This window comes from Peromyscus leucopus, chromosome 3 (assembly GCF_004664715.2).
Source record: "Peromyscus leucopus breed LL Stock chromosome 3, UCI_PerLeu_2.1, whole genome shotgun sequence".
Classification (NCBI taxonomy): domain Eukaryota; kingdom Metazoa; phylum Chordata; class Mammalia; order Rodentia; family Cricetidae; genus Peromyscus; species Peromyscus leucopus.
The window spans coordinates 84152689-84174259 of NC_051065.1; the positions used below are offsets into that span (position 1 = coordinate 84152689).

Consider the following 21571-nt stretch of genomic DNA (forward strand, 5'->3'; position numbering starts at 1 on the left):
ATGAGGGTAGCCAATGGGATAAAAGGACATCTGTAAGACCTCCTGGGACACTCTTCCATTAGTGGTGTCACTGGCAGCTGCTTATGTCATGGGAAGAAGTCAGAAACTCTTGACTTCTCTAAGAGAATGAAGTTGAAGGTCCCATTCTGCAGCCACCTCTACATGGCCACAGGCCATTCCTTCTTTCACATGCATCAAAAAAGCCACGAACTTTGTCTGTACCCATTGGTTGCTTTCCATCAGCTCCTGTCTCCTTTAAAACAACTACACATAGAAGATTTGAGTGAGCTTTAAGGTACTTTTCACATGCCAGTAAACAAACCTGAGAAACTGCAAATTTACCTATGTCCAAGAACGTGAATGTAAATGGAAATGAAGAAGAGTTTCCAAGGTCATTGATGGCAGTGACACTGACTGTGAACGTGGATTCAGCTAAATCAGAAGTTAGAGTGATTCCAAGATTCAAACGACTACAATTCTGACTGCTGCATAGGCCCTGGCAGGTCACATTGTTTGGTCCAGTTAACCTGTAACCCAAACACAAGGCTGTTTAGCAATATACTTTACATTCTGCTTCCTGAAGTCACTACAAAAGAATACAATGTTCTAAGATCAAAATTTTCAGACACATTTCAAGGCTGGTCTTATTACTAGGGGATATACTTGAATCCTGTTCTCATGTATAAGGCCATGTCTCCTCCTTCCCCCTTTTTTTGGTACAACTGAAATCTTTTTAAATGAATGCTCTTGTAGAGGGGTATTGCCTACACTGTTCAATTCCCCCAAAACTGGCTGTCATCTCAGCTCCTCAAAGCAGGTCCAACCTTTATCCAAAGAACCTTTGAGCATCTGACCTCCATTGGATGGAAGTACAGTGTGAGCTCACAGTACAGTGGTAGGAAGACTCCAGTCCTAGTCCCATTGTCTTTTCTATCTCTTGCCCACCTAGACACAGCTGGACTTGTGATGGGATTATGGGATATATTCCAGGAAGGGAGGCTTCCCATATCCCCTCTTGTGGACTCTCACACCAGCCAACTGTATTTTAAAATGCAATTCCTCCAAGGAGGAGTCCATTTCTGTATCATGATGCCCAAGAGTGTTAGATTGCAGAGGAGGTGGGGTTTTACACAGCCAGATTAACCCAAATGCAGGGAGACCATCTTAACCAAGGCCTTAGATGACCCAAAGAAAACCTTGAATGAGAATGTGGGGCCAAGATATCAGGTCTCATAGTTCAAATGACTGGGGCAGCTCTCACTGACAGGCACTGGGAACAGTATTTAAACTCTAGGTGAGGAAGCCATTGCTGTTTCTACTTGGCATATAACAAAAATGTTTGATACTGATGAAAGCCATGTAAGATAGAACATATACAAAACAGCCACATAGTCCCTTACTCACTGTAAAGTGTAGTGGGTTTTCAGATGCGTATACTGTCCAGGGTCCCAGGTGCAGGTCACAGTCCCATGTTCTCCTTTCTGGATGCATGATATGTTTCGAGGTGGCTCTGGAGCAACTTTAAGAAGGAAGAGCAAGACTTGGAGTTTGAAATATTCTGTAGGTGATCTCAAGATCACATTATTATTATTTGCAGTATATTGATAATGCCTTCCACATGCCCACAAATCTACATGAAATCATATTCTAACATGTTCACATTTGCTTCCAAGGCATGAATTTTCTCTAATAATTAAAGCAATAGTGATGAATATTGATCACTTCTTATAGCCTAAGCCCTGTGCCAAGTGTCTTATAGGCAGTTCCCTATAAAGCTCTCCATAAAATAGGTAAGATTATTTTTCACTTTATCAAAGAAGAAACTAAGACTTAGGCAAAACATCTGGCCCAGACTACAAAACTATGAAGGGCAGAATCAGGGGTCCAGTTCAGGTGTGGCTGGTAAGCTATAATTCTACCTTTTTTTGTGTAAAGGCAAACATCTATTATCCCAGGGAGACCCACAATGCCAGAGGAATAGCAACTCATTATAAGAAAATTTAAGCCAGGCGTGGTGGCACACACCTATAATTTCCTCACTCAGGAGACTGATGCAGGAGGACTGTGAATTTGAGAGCAGCCTGAGCTATATAGATCAACCCTGTCTCAACAAAGAAACAAAAACAAACAAACAAAAATAAATCTCTACTCCCAGTGACAAATTAAAAGACAACAACAACAACAATTGTCTTTGTCTCCACGCACATGAAATGGGCTGCTGAGACACTGTATTGCTTGGAGAACTTTATGAGCAGGTAGGTATAGCTTATGCATACAGATGTTTACAGCTTCCAGTCTCCAGACACAGGCCTGGCTGTTGAAACAAAGATATACAAGGCAAAGGGGATCTATTTTCAAACAATGTATTTTTAAAGTGAGCATGAGTGTTTTGCCTGTGTTTGTATCCAGGCACCGTTTGCATGCCACAGAGTGCAGAAGAGGGCATCAAATTCCTTGGCACTGGAGTTATAGATAGTTAGGAACCTCCATGTGGGTGCTGCGAATTGCACCAGGTCCTCTGCAAGAATAGAATTAATGGAGGGCTTTAAGAAAACACTTAGTTGCGCAGCCATCCTATTCTAATACTGTGCTGAGACTCTCATGCAGATAGATGTGCTTTTGGCAAGATTAAAAAGTGCACACTACAAAATCCCCCCATCTCTTCCAAAGCTGTAACTGATGGGATATATATATATATATATGTATATGTATATATATATATATATATATATATATGTTGCTAGCATTCACAGATACATACACAGTAGTGTTCATTGTGTGGTTTTGGGCAAGTTAACATCTCAGCATTTAGTTCTGTCTATTGACTAGGTATAATGATATATAACTCTCATGGTTCTATTTAATAAAATAATAAATTATTCCTTTTGCTAAAATAATAAGCATTTCCTTGCATACATGCATTTAGGCATATATACCTCCAGAACAATGGAGGCTAAAGAGCTATAGAATCCTTCAGTGCCCAACCACGTTCAGCAGCTTGCCTAGCTGGACCCGAGAAGCTGTGGGCTGCTGGCTGGGAACTGCAGGCAGGAGTCTGCTGGCTTCCCTGTGCTCATGCAGTAGAGGCCAGTTGTGATGTTTGAGTTTTTTCCTCTTAGCAGTTGCCTGGAGTGTCAAACTATACAAGCCAGTAGCGTAAAAGAGTTCCTATGGGGAAAACTGGACCGATTAGGAGCTAGGTAAAGGCTTTTCCCCTTTTCTTGCTAGTGTGTTTCCATATGCTTTTCCTGGAAATATCCTTAAGCGACCAAAGTTAGCAGTATTTTCTGCCAAGGCCTTGTCAGCTTAGTAACATCACCATGATGTACCATCATGTACACATAATGGTGTTTCAGTCACAGACCACATTTGTAACAGTGTTTCTGTGAGATGTTGTCACCTGCGATGCCATTTTAGCTTAAGATTACTTTATGTTGTTTGCACAATGGTGAAATTAATGACACTTTTCTAGAACCATTCCAATACTAAATGATGCATTAACTGTATTTCCTAGCTCCTTTCCTCACTCTCAGCTCCCTTCTTGAAGTATTAGCCTATCAGTTTTGCACTGGGAAAATTTCCAGGAAAGGCCCCTAAGTATGGTGGTAGTTTCCTGTTGTTCTCGCGTGACAGCCACTCCTCATGGGTGAGTGGAGATGGAAAAACTACTTGCTGTGCAATAAGTGAGGGAAGAGGAGGTGCTCCCAGTGTGCTGCCAGTCTGGGATGCAAGTTGGAAGAGACACTCTTCCATCTCTTCAGGAGCTTGTAGCTTTGAACCAGTTTCCCTAAATCAAGAGGGTGTGGCAATCCAGCTCCAGAGCCAAGGGCAGAGAGTAAGCAAATTCTCCCAATGGTCAGAGAAAGAGAAAAGGAAGAAAGAGAAGAAGTGAGAGAGAGTGAAGGTCCAGAGCTGGGGAGAGACTGTGAGCTGCTAAATAAGATCCTAATTCTGTTGATTTCTGGCCTCTTCACACCAAGATTCTCATGCTGCTCTCACAATAAAATACTTAATGTTATGGAAGAACAAAGAAATCTGTCTGATGTTTGGGTTCTATTTATGTCATGTCAAATACACACACACACACACACACACACACACACACACACTCACTCACTCACTCTCTCACACACAACTTACTAAGAGTTCAGAAAGGAGTGCTCACCACCAACTGAGATCTCCACCCCACACACTGGGTACCAACTCCCGGAACATTTCCATTTGCAGACAAATAAGGTCACACCAAGGGGAAGGTTGGTGACTTCAAAAGTGAAGGAGTTACCAGAGTGTAAATGGACCTCTTTTTCCAACTTCAAGAGGGTTAAAGTTTGAGAACTGGAAGGAGGAGAACAGCTATGTTTGGGATTCAAAGAGCAGGAAATATTGGCAGCTGACCCAAGGGGAATCACAGGGGAAGGCTTCACAGTCACTGTGCCTCGCTTGCACACATCTGCAGGAAGAGACAAATGCAAAAATCAGCTAGGAGGAAGACATCCATTTCGAGATGGAGGGTTTGTTCAACCCCCACAGCAGGGTGAAATCAAAACTCATCAGATCACAGAACTATTAATAACCTACATTGCTCCAGTAGCATTGGCGATGCTGGAGAACAAAAGAAAGCCATATTAACATGTGTTTGAATTAAATATATATTCTTCTCAAGACATCCATGCTAATAACCACAAGATAATAATAATAATAATATATATTATATATAATAATAACCACAAGAGGAAAATATCAAGAAAGCAGCATTGAAAGAACATTCTGGAATGCAGTTCCTAAATCTCTCATGGGACTTTTTCACATGCAGATTTCACACTAGAGCACTTAAAGAGAGCTTCCCATGATAAATTGCATCTTTATCATTGTCTTTGTAATTTAAAATGCTTATTTTAATACTCATATTAAGAAAAAAGAAAGACAATGTTACAAGACTTTAGAGTCATATCTAGAAATAATTTCTTCTCTTAATTTATCAGTTGTATTAAATAAGTATAACTTGTAACATCATTTTATAATCAAGATAAAATGTTCCAAGGTTCAAAGGTGCTTTTAATTGCATCAGGGTGAAAATCAGAAGCCAGGTGTAACCGGTTCTATGATCCCAGCACTTAGGAGGCTGAGATGAGGCATTACGAATTAGAGGACAGACCAGGCTACATAGTCAGAGAATGTACCAAAGAAACAAACAAAAACCAAAGCAGAGTGGGTCCAATAATCTGCATTTTGGTATTTCTTCAAGTTGTAGGACCCTGGGTAGTGTGGTTGAAGTAAATGACATGTGTGTGCCTCCTTGAACTGCCATTTAACTCACTCCCAAAGCCTTCCATTGACACACTTCAGTAAAAGGAACTACAAAATCCAGATTCATTCTCACTCTCAGAGGTGATGTAAAGTTCCCACTGGAAGTCTTCTTTGGGGATAATTCTGTGATAAGATCAATGTGCATCAGGAGGAACTGGCAGAGAAACTATTTACATCAAGTAGATGAAATGCTGAACAATTCTTTAAAATAAAATACTCCTTTTTATTTTCAAAGCTAAATGGAGCCTATCACCCTCTCCTATTTTTCTTCTATGTTTTGTCTTGGTTTCTTTGATTTTTTAAATATAATAGGCCAGAAAGCCAAAATCAAACTCTTAGTCATAAAGCCAGGAAAATGTAGACACACACAATACATATGTATGTATTTGTGTGTGTGTGTGTGTGTGTGTGTGTGTGTGTGTATGATAGCTGAATTCAACCATGAATACCCCTGCTAAAATACACTGTACCTTTTTATTTTATGAATTATTTATGTGTGTGTGCACATCTGCCATAGCACACATATGGAGGCTAGAGTGTGAGCTCACAGGATCAACCTCAAGTGGTCAGGTTTGGACAGCAAGTGCCTTTACCTGCTGAGCATTCTTTCTGGTCCTAAGATGCACTTTAATGTGAAGTATGCTTCCATTACACTTCATGTTTCTTAGCCAGTTTCTCAAGAGTAAATACATGAGTATATCCTTATATTAATTATTAAAATAAATAAGGGAATACTACAGAGCCTGACTTACCCATTAAATGGTAAAAGACTGACTATAAAATTCACTTACAATACTTACCACAATGCATGGTTCATTTGTACCTGAGAATTTAAACTACAATTCCTTCCACAGACTAGTTTACAGAAATATCTTACCTATTTTTGCTTTAACCAACAGCCACATGAATAAAAAAATAAGTCCCAACAAGCATTCTCTAACAGTGTGTGCCATGAGTCATCAACTCCAGAATACAACTGAAGTTCTCCTTGTAAAAGAAGACAAATTCATTTATGTTAAGTACATTCAGAAAATCCCAGAACCACCACTTTCCAGAACAATTCAAGCACTACTGTTTGCCCATGTTGTTAAGACTGTTAAACTAGAAAACTGAAGAATCATAGCCACTTTCCGAGGCCCCCTCTGCTGACCCCCATCTCAGTGAACCACCTTGGTTCTGCCATAATTTCTTTCAATGATGAATTGTGATGTGCAAGTGTAAGATACAATGGGCAGACACTGGGAAGGGGCTGTCTCTCTTCATTGTGTTCAGGCTACTGCAACAGCTCCAGAGTGACACTGAGGAGCAACTGGAAGCATAAGATCAAGAAGGCAGAAGCTTCAGTGTCTGATGAGGACCTGCTTCTCAGTTCATAGACAACACTTCTGGGCTTGCTTTCCCATGGTATAGGAGCAAGGCAGCTGGGGCACTAATCCTATCCATGTGTGCTGAGTTCTAGGATATGATCATCTCCCAAAGGCTCCATCTCCCCAACCATTGGGGATTAACATTTAAACACATGGATTTTGAGGGGACACGAACAAAGCAAACTCTGAAGTCATTTAAAAATACGGGCTTAAATACTTTGTGACCATATGGAAATTACTTAGCCTGTCTATACTCTACCATACATAAAAATTTGTTTTTCTATTAAAAAGGGGCTGCATCATCACAATGAAATGGAGCTTTTGATTGGGGGAGAATTTCTAATCTCATTGTAGCTCTGAAAACAGATTAAAAATGGCTCACATTGGTGTGATAGCATTAACACTGCATTATATTTTATTCTGCTTATTTTTGCTACACTGTGATTGGCATCTTTAATGGGTTTTCATTATTGTAGTTAAAAGGTTAAATAAAATACACTATCATAAGACATTAGCCATCAATACTACAAGCACTGGAAAGATGTCAGTGACAAGAAGGTCGTTTTTGTACTGAATATGGTGGCACAAGTGGGCAGCCCCAGCACTCTGGAGCCTGAGGCAGGAGTTCCACAGGTTTGAAGCCAGCCTGGGCAAACCCCTGTCTCAAAATACCAACACCAACAGGGCGTCATTTTGATTTTGTCTTGGTTAGTTTTATGTCAACTTAGCATACACTAGAGTCATTTGAGGAGAGGGAATTTCAATTGAGAAAATGCCCCCATAAGATCTGTCTGTAGGTGACTCTATGGGGACATTTTCTTAATTCATGATTGGTGTAGGTGGTCCAAGCTCATTGGGAGCAGGCTACTTCTGAGTAGGTGGTTCTGGGTGCTATTGGGAAAAAAACAAAAACAAAAACAGGCTGAGCAAGCCAAGTGGAGAAAGCCAGCAAACATTATTCTTTCATGGTTCCTGCTCCAGTTTCTGCCATAGCTTATTTCAGTAATAGACTGTGATGTGCAAGTGTAAGATGAAACAAATCTGTCCCTCCCCAAATTGCTTTTAGTCATGGTGTTTTTTTCACAGCAATAGAAATCCTAACTAAGATAAAAATTGGGAACAGAAGCAGGATATTGCTCCAACAGACCTGACCATGTTGTTTTGGGGAGGATTGTGGAAGGATTTTGGAACTTTGTACTGGAAAAGTCACTGAGTATCTAGAGTTTAGACAACTATTGTGGGAGCTAAGAAGATAAACCTGAAGGCAGTCCAGATGATGAAGACTTAGTTTGTGAAGGTTCGGAGGGAAGGAAAGACTCTATCAGTATTGTTTGAATGATATTTTGAATTAAGAACCAGTAAGAGGAAACCTTTGCTTTGTTGGGACAATCAGTACAATCAGCTGTGATTAAGAAGAGGCCAACATCATTTAGGTGAAATCTTCTGGGAGTATTTCTTCAGGATAAGCACACAGAAGCTGTGGTCCAGAGGCTGTATCTCATGCTGGCATCTGAACTTGATAATACGTAAGAGTCACCTAGGTGGTACTGGTTTTGAAGGCATGAAGAGGTCACAGTGAACATCTGAGACTTGTCACTGTGTGGCAGAGCAGGGGTCCCTGAAGAGAGGCAGAAGAGTTCATTAGTGAAGGTGCCCTCAGTTGCAATCTAAGCCCTAGGGTTGAAGGGGTCATGGAGAAAAATTGAGGCTTGACATAGGGTCTCTGAAGAGGCTGTTGGTGAAGGTGTAGCCCAGTTTCAGTGGAGATGCTAGCACCATGGGATGATGAGCAAGGACAGCAGGGACTGTGTGTGAAGTCAGCCTGAATCTATAGGGCACAGTGTGTCCTGTGGCAAGTCCTTTAAAGCCTGGAAGACTGTGAGTCCCAGAGTCTGACGCTGTGATTTACACTGTTGGATTTTGGTTTTGCTTTGATCTGATTGGCACTGCCCTGATTTTTCACTCAGAGTAAGAAAATATTAAACTTATTTTTGATTTTACAGGAGCTCACAACAAAGAGACTTTGGAATTTTACACAGTTTGGATACTTTAAAGAGACTTAACTTTTAAGTGTTTGAATTTTTAGACTGTGAGATTTTTAAAGTTTTATATTGTAATATGAATATTGAGATAATCTGGAGGAGCAAGAAAAGGAAGGTTATGGTTTAACAGTGAAGTGTTTATTTATGAAGTTGACTGGGGTCAATTGTCCTGGTTAGTTTTATGTTGACTTGAGACAGGCTAGTATGGTGATATTTTATTTGTGCTGATTTTATTTGTATGTTAATAAAGTTGCCTGGAGATCAGAGCTAAGAGCAAGCCATTAAGCAGAAGTCTGGTAGTGGTAGCACACGCCCTTAATCCCAATCACATGACAGACAGAATCTCTGCGTATTCAAGGACACAGCCAGCATGGAGATACATGCCTTTCATCTCAGTACCAATCCTAGAGACCTGGAGGTCTGCATAGACAAGCAATGACGAGGAGGTCATGTGGTTGGGTTTACAGCCAATGAGAAGGCAGAACAGAAAGTCAATAAAAAGACAGATACACAGGAAGTAGTTCTCTTTCTGAGGGGAAGGACGACAGCGATGGGTAAGAAGGTGGTCTTAGCTCTTGGCTGCTGCTTGATCTCTGGCCTTTAACTCTGCATTTGGCTCTGTGTTTCTTATTTAATAAGACCATTCAGAATTACATCTACAGGCTAGAGTCATTTGGAAAGAGAGACTCTCAATTGAGAAAATTCCCCCATAACACAGCTCATATTGGCAAGGATGTAGGGAAGGGGGACATTTATCCATTGCAGGTGGGAGTGCAAACTTGAGCAGCTTCAGTTCCTCAAGAAACTAGGACTATATCTACCTCAAGATCCACCTACACTATTCTTGGGCCTATACACAAGGGGCTCCACATCCTACTACAGAGACACTTGCTTATCCGTGTGCTCTATCCATAGTAGCCAAATACTGGAAATGGCCTAGATGTCCATCAACTAATGAATGAATAAAGAAAATGTGATACATTTACACAGTGAAATTATTATTCAGCTGTTAAAAATAAAAGCATAAATTTCACAGGTAAATGGATGGAGTTAGAAAAATTCATACAGAGTGAGGTAACCCAGACTCCAAAACACAAATATAGTATATATTCTCTTAAAAGTGGATTTTGGCTTTTAAGTCTTCACCAGGCATCCTACAGTTCACATACCCACAGAGGCTAGGTAACTAGTAAGGGACTTGGGGGGCAGAGGAGGGTTTCCCAAGGAAGAGGAAATAAAATATATAGTTATGGAGAGAGAGTGGGAAGAATGGAACATGAAGATTAAATGGGGAGGAGGGGAGAAGAGGGGGTAAGGAGGGGGATAGTGAAAGGTCAACACTAAGGGCTATTCGATGGAGTATATGGAAACCTACTGTATATAAGTTTCTTAAATGATATACACACATAAAGTAACTCTAAAGAGAGTCACCAAATAACAGGGAAGACAATGCACCAACTACACACCTTTTGACACCAAGTGTAACTCAAGTGACAGGAATGGGTTACATCTAATTGAGTTGTTGGCCAAAGGGGCCCCATGGGAACACTCAAACAACTCAGGCCAAGGCTCCTGGTGGCTCTCCACAAGCTAATTGTAAGGCTTTATTGCTGAAGACAACACTTACATATCTCATTAAACATGAAGAAGTAGAACTGGTGTCTAACTATAGACTTTACCCCTACTCTCTGGTATTCAGGGTACTAGAAGGTATTCTGCATGGTACCAGAGGAGAAAAGGGTAAACCACAACCCAGTTACAAACCCTGCAATCACAATGGTGACCTGACTGCAAAATATTCTTGTGCAATAAGGGTGCAAATGTTATGAGAGAAAACAACCACTCTGTGTTTGGATTTAAGGCCCACTCCATGAGATGGAACCCATGCCCAACACTGCTTGGGATGCAAAGACCTGATATTAGATAGGGTATGTACCTAGGGGAAAACAGCATACTATTGCTTGTGGTTGGTATATTGTGCACCCCAATAAACTTATCTGGGGGTCAGAGAACAGAACAGCCACTATATTAAACATAGGTTTAGGCAGTGATAGCACATGCCTCTAATCCTGTCATTTGGGAGGCAGAGATTTATCAGGATCTCTTCGAGTTCCAGGCCACACTGAAAACTGCCAGGCATGGTGACACACACCTTTAATCTCAGGAAGTAATGGCAGGAAGCAGAAAGGTATATAACACGTGAGGACCAGGAACTAGGCTTGGTGAGCAATTCAGCTGAGATCCATTTGGATGAGGACACAGAGGCTTCTAGTTTGAGGAAACAAGATCAGCTGAGAAGTTGGCAATGTGAGGTTTGCTGTGGTTTGTTCTGCTTCTCTGATCTTTCAGCGTTCACCCCAATTCCTGGCTCCGGGTTTGTTTTTATTAATAAGACCTTTTAAGATTCGTGTTACAGTTGTTCTGTTAAAGGAAAACAACAATAAAATGACTTCTAATGACATTTTGCTGTACCTGTAGATCAGTGCCCTGCTCAGTCATTGTCAGAGAAGGTTTCTCTTTCAGTAGATGGAAACTAATACAGAGACCCACAATTGGACAATGTGCAAAGAGTGAGAGACTGAGGAACACTCACTCCTAAATGAAATGTCTTCACCAATCCCTTTCCCCTAAGGGCTCTGGGGCTGAGGAAGAGGAGGTAAATGATTGTAAGCGTGATGGAGACAGAAAGGAGACAGTGTCTTCTAGACACAGAAGGAAGGATGCACATATGAACTCACAGAGGGCCAGCACAGGTTCAAGCTGGACAAGGTTCCAATGCTGAGACGGGGAAGTGGACATCACTTCCCATCCCTACTCAAGAAGTGATCCCCAACTGACCCCATTTGCAAAGGACAGACTTATTTTCTCCAAAGGAACCTCACTGGGTATATAAGGGTAGACTGCATGCCCAGCATGGCTAACACAAAATGAACTCAAAGGTGTTTTTGTAGATTTGTTTGTTTGTTTGTTTCATGTTGCTTTGTTTGAGCATTAAAAAAATTTTTATTGGCCTTTTGCTTGTATGTTATGGATTCTGATTATATATTAATTTTTTTGTATCTGTGTGTTTCTTATGATTTTTCATTTTTTAAAATTCTGGTTTTTTTTTTTTTGTTTGCCTGTTTGTTTTCTGGTCAGAAAAAGAAGGTGCTGAATTGGATGGGTAGGAGGGTGGGGAGGGTCTGGGAAGAGATGAGGAAGGGGAAATTGTGATCAGAATATATTGTATAAATTTTCAGTGAACAAAAGAAAAAAGAAAAAATTTGTCTGTAGGCAAGTCTGTGGAGCTTCTTCTTGATTAATGGTTAATATAGGTTGTTCCAGGTCACTGGGGGCAGTGCTAATTCTGGGCAGGAGGTCATGAATGGTATAATGATTAATGTAGGGGGTCCCAAGGTCACTGAGGGTAGTGCCACTCCTGGGCAAGTGGTATTGGATGGTATAAGAAAACAAGCTAAGCAAGTCAGGGGGAACAATCGAGTAAGCAGTATAACACAGTGATGTAAACTTAAGCATTGATTGTCCCTGAAAGCTACGTGAAAACCCCTCAACAACCTTCAAGTAAATGAGGCATCTTCCAATAAAACGAAACCTCATACAGGCTGTAAACATCCTTCACATAGCCTGCCTCTAAGGTCAATATCAAAACTACAGCTCTATCATGAATCACAGAATGACAGACTCTGTCCCTGACTCCTCACTCCACAGCCTCCAGACAGTGAAAACAATGCACAGAGGGAGGCCAGGGAAGGACCCCAAGCAGCACCACCCTGCAGAGGCAGGAAGGTACAGCAGCTACTCCCAGCCAATCTCTGCCCAGTCACCTCAGAGACAAACACCAAACAGGCTACTTCTTTGAAGCTGTCCTTCAGCAGACTATGAAAAAACCCCAAACGCTTGGTCTTCCACAGGTGATAATTTCACCCAGACAGGGACACTTTGTATGTCCACATTTGTTTTCCTCTGCAGCACTGTAGTAAGCTGAAGGAAAAAGGTGGTATTGTGAGGGAAAAAAGGCTAGTACATCTCAGTTCTGTTGTGGGCTGCTATGTGTGAGAGCCTCATTTCCTCATCCCTGCGGTGGGCATTCGTAATGCCTGCCCAAACAAAGGTGTTATGACTTACCAAGTGAGCTGTCCACCGAGGCCACTGTCTATTTCATTTTCTCTTTAGTCCTGGGTTGTGTTGCTTTCCGAATCACTTTCAGTGTAGGGGAATTGTACATTTTTTCTGAACAAGGTAAAATATTGTATGTTAGGCATTGAAAGAAGGCCTCTCAAAGGTTGACAGATAACTGTTATGGGCTTCTGTCTGCCCCCCCACCACCTTCTTGATAGGTGACATTTCTGTTTACCACCAAACTGTCTCTGAATGTGCATGGGGCTTGCTGTGTTACAAAGTCATGCTGTAAATTAACAGTAGAGTCAAGGAAGCTTGTCATGAAAAAATAAAAACAAAACCAAATCTTTTATAACTTTCAAGGTTCTAATACTTTTGTATTAGAACCAAGCTAGTTTTATACTCTCTATACATTGAGGATGATCTTGGACTCTTTGTTTAACCTTTAAAATTCTATCTATCTATCTATCTATCTATCTATCTATCTATCTATCTATCTATCTATCTATCTATCTATCTATCTATCATTTGTCTGTCTGTCTACCTATCATCATCTACTTATCTATTTGTGCAGGTGCACCTGTGCCATGGTAATTGTGTGGAGGTCAGAGGACTACTTGTGGAAGTTGGTTCTCTTCTCCCAGTTTGTGGCTCTCAGGGACTGAACTCAGGTGGCCAGGCTTGGTGGCAAGTTCCTTAACCCACTGATCCATCTCATCAGTCCTGATTTTGAACTCTTTATCTTCTTACCTCCCTCTTCCAAGTGCTAGGATTATAGGCATGAGTCACTACATCATACTCTAGTTGTGTGCTTTTAAATAATCAAAATACTACACCTTTTATAAAACCAATACTTAAATAGCTTAGAAAAAAAAAAGAAGGAAAGACAATGAGAAATCTTAGCATGCTAACCAATCAGTAAAATTTAATATCTAAATAAGAATTAAATAACTAGAAAATTATGCTTAAAAAAGGAGGAAGTTAGAAAGGAAAGAAAGCTATGTCAAAAGTTTTTCCATAATAGAAACATATGTTAATGAAACATATGTTCAGTTCCAAGATATTCCCAGATTAAAAAAAACTTTTTTTTGAGGCAGGGTTTCTCAGTGTAGGCCTAGCTGTCCTGGAACTCACTTTGTAGACCAGGCTGGCCTCAAACTCATAAAGATCTCCCTGCCTCTGCCTCCCAAGTGATGGGATTAAAGGCATGTGCCATGCCTGGCCTCCCATAAAATAATTTTTTTTGTTTGTTTTTTGAGACAGGGTTTCTCTGTGTAGCCCTGGCTGTCCTGGAACTCACTCTACAGTCCAGGCTGGCTTCAAACCCACAGAGATCCATCACCTGCCTCTGCTTCCCGAGTGCTGGGATTAAAGGCGTGTGCCACCACCTCCTGGCCTAAATTTTTTTTTTTTTTTTTTTTTTTTTTTTTTTTTTTTTTTTTTTTTTTTTTTTTTACCAACATTAAAATTATCAATTTGGGGCAAGAGAGATGATTCAGCAGTTAAGAGTACTGGCTGTTTTTCTAGAGGACTTGGATTTGATTCCCGGAATCCACATGGTGGCTCACAATCATCTATAACTCCAATTCCAGGGGATCTCACACCATCTTCTGGCCTTCACAGGCCCCGGGCATGGATATGATGCACAGGCATACATGCAGGCAAAACATCCATACACATAAAGTAATGAAATAATCAAATCACACAACTGAAAAAGAAACACATACAGATATGATACTATCCAGGTGCATTGTGCTGCAAGTCACCCACTTTCAGCCCTTCCTCTGGCTGCTGCCTTCTTTTCAGTCCGTCCCTCTCCTCCTGCATATATAATCCAAAAGTTGAGATTCTCGAAAGTTCTCTGATATTCTTCTTTCAACATTTGCAGATACTGAAGGTTGAACGTTGGTAGTGTAGAATTTTCTCTAGTCACTACTGAAAAAAATATATATCTCTTCTTTGGAGGAGAAGATAGAGATGATATCATTTTCATATCACTAGAAGAAAGTGATGGGAGCAGGGATCTTTCTATTACAGGTACTAAAAATTACCGTCACCTGTGTTCTCTTTGCTTGCCTTTCAAAGGCTTTCAAGCCGTGGGAGGTTGCTCTAGCATTTTGTTTCACCTCTGCTGTAACAGCAGGAGGATGGTGAACATTTCCTGCTGGGAACTGGAACCAATCTGTGCAGCTTCATCTAAGTTTGCAATTTGTGTGTCATCCCTGCCTCTTACCTGGCAAAAGCTGGACACCCGGGGAACCTTCTTTGTTATGTTCTTGTCTGGCACAGAAATATCGCATTAAAAAGCTGATCTGGCCTTTTCTTTGCGGCAATAGCTCCTGTTTGACACACCCTTGGGGCCTTTTGCGAAGGGTATGTAGGCCTGCACTGTTTGATGAGGGTGGTCTGCTCCAATCACATGATAGTTAACTGCTGTGATACCCCTACATCTATTCTTTTAGTGTGTTCTTTTATAATTTTCCATATGGTGTCACAAGCTTTAGCAAACCAAGCTTTTCAGCTAAGTAAAATTGAGAGAGCAAGACTTTCCTACCTTCTTCTGAAATTAGTAGGCAGTTTCTAAAACCACCATATAGCCAGCAACCCTTCTTCAGAGTTTTCTCTTTCTACCCAATAGCTGAAACACCACTGATGTGAACCAAATTTGGCACACACACCTGTCTTCTATCTGTGTGCGGCTGCTGAGGCATCACTGGATTCCTGCTCATCTCGCTGTTTCCAGTTCTGTGCTTCTCCTTAGCTTTTACCCAAGGATAGGGACTTTCCTTTCTTGCTTGAGTTTAGGACTCCGTACTGTTTGCTTTTTATTTGTTTGTTTGCTTCCTTGCTTATTTTCAGCCCCTTTAGGATCTCTTTATCATTTATCCTTAAAAAAAATCTTGCCAATTCATTCCTGTGATATACAGATGGCTTACCACACACAAGTCAATAAATGTAATACAGCACATTAATGAACTCAAGGACAGAAATCACTTGATCTTTTCAACAGATACATAAAAGGCGTTTAAACAAAATCCAACATCCTTTCATGATAAAAATCCTTGACGAGATTAGAAATGGAAGGAATATATTTCAACATAATAAAGGCTATATACAACAAACTTATTGCCAACATTATGCTAAATTAAAAAAAGATTCAAAGCATTTCCTTTAAGATCAGGAATAAGACAAGGGTTTTTACTGTCTCCATTCTTACTCAATAAAGTATTTAAAGTCTTAACTAGAGCAATAAGACATGAGAAGGAAATAAGAGGGAAGCAAATAAGACAGCAAGAAGTCAAGGCATATTTGTTTGCAGAAGACTTCTTTCTATACTTAAGGGAATGTAGCTCAGTGGGACAGTCCTCACACTGGGGAGGCATAGACAGGCTGATTTGTGTGAGTTAGAGGTCAGCCTGGTCTACTTGACAGTTACAGCCCAGTCAGGACTAAACAGTGAGACCTTGTCTCAAACCAACCAGTCAACCAACCAACCAACCAACCAACCAACCAACCAACCAACCAACCAAAGACTCCACCAGACAGCTCAGAACTGATGAATACCTTCAGCAATCTGGCAGGATACAAAATTAACATACAAAAATTAGTAATCTTCCTATACACCTGTGGCAAACATACAAAGAAATTGGGGGAAACAATCCCATTCAACACACACACACACACACACACACACACACACACACACACACAACCAAAACAAAACAAAATAAACACCTTAGAATAAGCCCAAGTAAAGAGGTGAAAGACCTCGTCAATGAAAACCTTAAAACACTCAAGAAAGAACCACGAGAAGATGGGAAGACATCCCATGTTCATGAACTAGAAGAATCAATATTGGGAAAATGGCGAAACTTCCAAAAGCAAGCTTCAGATTCAACAAAGCCACGAATCAAATTCCATTGACATTCTTCAAAGAACAGAAAAAAAAAAAAATCTTGAAATTAGTTTGTAAGCACAGGAGATCCCAGATAGCCAAAGTAATCCTGAGCAAAAAAGAATAATGCTAGCTGTGCCACACACCTGATTTCAAGTTGTACTACAGGACTATGTAACTAAAAGAGCACAGTATTCACGCAAAACAGACACCTATGGAGCTAAAGACATAGATTATAACTCACATAGCTACAGCCACCTATTTTTTTTTTCTTTTAACAAAGATGCTAAAAGTACATAATGTCGAAAAGACAGCGTTTTCAACAAGTGGTCCTGGGAAAACTGGATATCCACATGTTGAAGAATGAAACTAGGACCTATAAAAAAATCACCTCCAAACAGAGCCAAGGCCTGAATGAAAGACCAGGAGCTTTTTAATTGTGAAGGAAAAGGTAAGAAGCATACTTCTAGACATAGGTATAGACAGGGACTTCCTCAACTGGATTCTAGTCATGCAAGAAATAACCTTAATTGACAAATTGGACCTAATGAAATGTAAAAGCTTCTGCATAGAAAAAGAAATAGTTAATCAACTGAAGAGATAGTCTCAAAAAAAAAAAAAATAAAAAGAAAAAAAAAAAAAAAATAAATAATCAACTGAAGAGATAGTCCTCAGAATCTTTGCCAATCATACACCAGAGGATTAGTATGTAGAATATATAAAGATAAAAAGAAACCTAAACAACAAGAAATCAAACAACCCAGCCAATAAATGGGCTAATGAAAAGAACAGACAGTTCTGAAAAGATGAAGTATAAATAGCTAACAAGCACATACAAGTGCCTAACATTTCCAGATACCAGTTAAATGCAAATAAAAACCACATTGAGATTCCGTCATCACTGAGCCAGGATGGCATAAGGAAAAAACAAACAAACAAAACCAAAACCAAACAACAAGGAGGGCTAGCAAGTTGTGCAGAGGTTAAAAGTACTTGTTGTGCAAGCCTGATGACCTGAGTTTGATTCTTGGGTCCCAAAGTGGAAGCCAACAACTGACGCCTACACATTTCCCCTGACCTCCACATGCTAACTGTGGCAGGTGTGCACATGGGTACACATAAACACATACTACAACGACTAAAAGATTTAGATGGCCAAACTAGGTAAGGTGGTATAGACATGTAACTTCAGCACTCAGGAAGCTGAAATTGGCTGATCATTACAGCGTAGGAGTTCAAGGCCAGCCTGGGAAACACAGCCAAGAAGCCCATCTTTAAAAAAAAGGTAAATGAAATGATTTCTAATGACAACCTGCTATACTCATAGATAGGTGCCTAGCCAAGCTATCATCAGATGAGGCTTCACCCAGAAGCTGATGGAAACCGATGCAGAGACCCACAGTCAAACATTAGGCAGAGCTTGGGGAATCCTGTGGAAGAGGGGGAAGAACGGTTGTAGAACCAAGAGGTGCCAAGGGCATCACAAGAAAATCCACAGAACCAACTAATCTGGCTAGTTAGTCCCTAACAGGGGCTCACAGAGACCGAGCTGACAACCAGGGGGCCTGTGTGGGACTGACCTAGACCCCTCTGCATATATGTTACGTTTGTGTAACTTGGTCTTCATGTGAGACTCCTAACAGTGAGAGGAGGGACTGTTTGTGACCCTGTTGTCTGCTTTTGGGACCCGTTCCTCCTACTGGATTGCCTTGCTCAGCCTTAATAGAAGAGGAGGTGCCTAGTCTCATTGCAACTTGATATGCCATGGCTGGCTGATATTCATGGGGTGCCCACCTGTATCTGAAGAGAAACAAAGGATGGGTGGGGGAGGTGAGGGGAGGAACTGGGAAGAAGGGAGGGAGGGGAAACTTTGGTTTGGGTGTAAAAATAACAAACAGACAAACAAGGTGAAACGAATCAAACAAAACAGAAGAAAACCAAAAACGCAAAGAATACAAAACAAAGGAAAAAGGAAAATGACCCCAAATGAAACCAAATGCAACCAACATTTATTGAGATAATTAAACCATAAGGCTGGGGAAATGGCTTAATGGTTAAGAGTGGGAATCACTCTTGCAGTGAACCTGAGTTCAGTTCCCAGCACCCACCTCAGGCAGCTCACAACAACCTGGAACTCTATCTAGTTCCAGGGTACTGAACACGTCTGGCCTCCATGGGCATCTGCACTCCTGTGTGCATACCCACTCCTCACCACCACCTATACACATAATTAAAAACAGTAATAATAAATCCTTCCTAAAAAGAACATCAAATCTCCTGCAAGATGTTTCTTCCTCAGTTTATGGGACAGGCCTCTATCTGATACCTCAGTGCTGATGTCTCTGTGTGTGATCAGTGCGTGGAGGCAGGAGGTTTATTTCTGCCTCTTGAGCACTGGGAAATCCTGACAAGTTTGCTTCATCTTGCGACATCACCCTCTGCCTTTTCATAAAATAAGGCGAACTCAAAACGAACAGCCATCCTACAGGGTTTCTCATATAGAGAGTTCAGCTGAAGTTTCTGCCCTCACAACCCACATGTCAATATCTCTGCCTGATGTTTGCTTAACCAGTTCCTTTCCTTGACATTGTAATGACAAAACACATTCTGATTAATCTAAAGTTGATCATCTTTTGTGGCCTTGGTTAACATTTTTTACAGAACGCAGAGTGTATAATTTAGTTATTAATCCTTGCTTGACTATACAAAGTAACTATTGTCATTTCTAGACTGTGGTGAAACGTGTAGTGATCAGGATGGCACGGGAAACTTAGGGGCAGATTCAGAGCCACATTGAGCATGTTCCATGCTTTCCTCTCACTCCTCCATCACTCTGGATGCTTGCTAGCCAGCAGCATTTCCTCTTAGGCTGCCTCTTCCAGTTCTGTGGGAACTGGCCTATATAGCTCATCTATTTTCAGTGATCCTCAATGCTCCCAAGTCAATGCCACAAAGTAGCTAATTCACAGCTGCATTGGGATGTTTGCTCTTCACACTTTAATCAAGCTTTCAAAAGAGGCCCCTGAACAACTGGGCTAGTCAAGAATTGAGCAGCAGACCTGGGAAAAAGCAGCAGTCCCAGCTGATGATTCTAGCTGTGAGGCCTATCTATGGAATGAGAAATAAAATGGTCTCTGCTTAGTCACGAGACTATTTTGGGGTTAAAATGAGATGCTCTTAAACACTGGACCCAGCATACAGCAAGTGCTCAGTAAATAACCCTCCTGTTCCGATGCTGAAAAGGAAAAGAACACCAATTTTTTTTTTCAAGGACGTTGTTAAAATTCAGGTAGTGCTTAGTCTGAACTTCTGATTTCTCTCTTTAAGCATTCATCTAGTGTCACTGAAAGATTAATTTGATTAAAACTAGATGCCATCTCTTCGTTTGCTATCCTCTTAACTATATCTCTAGTTTTAACTTTGAAGGAATGAAGTAGATCTTCTACTGGTTACAGTGGCCACAAATGCAGTGAGAAAAACGGACATTCAATTAATATTTTTATCATTAATTCATATTTTTATCTTAAAAACCAACAAAAAATGTTGTTGCCGTATGCGAAGAGTACTAGAAATTTCCAAGAGCAAAGGAAACCGTTGTTCCAGATCTCTTCTGAGATTTGGTGGTTACATTTTAAAAGCAGTGACGGCAAAAATTTGCTAGAGAACAAGCCAGGTGCAGCAGCAGGAAAGCCAGCCCATTACTGAAAAACTATTTGCGACACTTACTTAGACGATTCTTCTCTAAAGCCAGACTGAGGTTCAGTTTGTCAGCCTATCTATCTAACCACGGTGACAACTGAAGAGCCATGAGGCACAAATCTGAGCGTACTGCTGTGCCTAGCAACGGGGTAGAGGAGGACTCACTGATCAGGAGTGGGGGATGCACAGGGAAAGGGGCGCTGTACCCATTCCTCACAGATGGAGAACAGGGAACCCAATCTCTCTTTCCCTCTCTTCTCTACTTTTAAGACAGCACCTCACTCTGTAAGGAAGCCGTGATGTCCTGCCTCAGTCTCCCAAGTGTGGGCCAGGGTCACGGCTGACCCCGAGGTGTGGCTCCCCTCCAGACCTTCGTCAAGGGCGCCAACACTATTCTTATCCCAGGGAAGCCTGCGAGGCTCAGTCTGAGGAACAGCCAGAGCCCGAGGGTGAAGGGAAGTCCGACAATGAACCCCGGAGTCGCGAGGCCGCTTTACCGGGTTGCTCGGTACTCGCCCGGTACCGCTACTCACCAGTTATTTCCGCGCACAGGACGCGGAGAGGGATTCCGGCCCCCGCTGGCCGCGCCGCGCCACCCGCGGGAGCCCGCGCGACAGTGTGGTCCTCCCTTGCTGTGGCCACGACAAGAGCCCAGGCGGGGGTGCCCGACCCTTGGGGAAATACCTCCTGCGCTCTCACCACGCCCTCCCGAGCCGCAGAGGGAGGGTTTAAAACTAAGTGAGAAAGGAACCTGGGCGTGTGACCCCAGCAGCCAGCGCCCCTGTGCTTAGTGCGGTTCTGAGAACAGAGGAAACCACCCAGTGCGGGGCGGCGGCATGTGCCAGAAAATGACAAGGCTGACGCGCGACCCGACCCAGGGCGACTTAGCAACTCATTAACTAACATCCCATTTATTTAAACGTCCCTTTAAGGACACACAAAGCAGAAGTGGGGGCTCAAAACAAAATACACCGGGTAAAATATTTTTTTTATCTGTGTTCACATTGAGACTCTAACACGCCTAACTAAAGTTTTTTCTTTCACTCAGTATCAGCGGATGAACAAAGCAGAACTTCAGAAGCACGTGTGTGTGTGTGTGTGTGTGTGTGTGTGTGTGTGTGTGTGTGTATGTGCTGCTGTCT

General features: G+C 41.5%; 1 protein-coding gene across 1 annotated transcript in view; it reads right to left on the reverse strand.

Annotated features, from left to right (window-relative positions):
- The window catches only part of Il12rb2 (interleukin 12 receptor subunit beta 2), an 86636-nt gene extending 65389 nt beyond the window's left edge, over window positions 1–21247 (reverse strand). Inside the window, 7 exon segments of the mRNA XM_037203798.1 lie at window positions 343–527; window positions 1405–1519; window positions 4283–4450; window positions 6185–6294; window positions 8045–8292; window positions 12842–12946; window positions 20963–21247. Coding sequence (XP_037059693.1) covers window positions 343–527; window positions 1405–1519; window positions 4283–4450; window positions 6185–6260 — 544 coding nt within the window. The 5' untranslated portion in view covers window positions 6261–6294; window positions 8045–8292; window positions 12842–12946; window positions 20963–21247.
- Window positions 21248–21571: the final 324 nt, after the last annotated feature.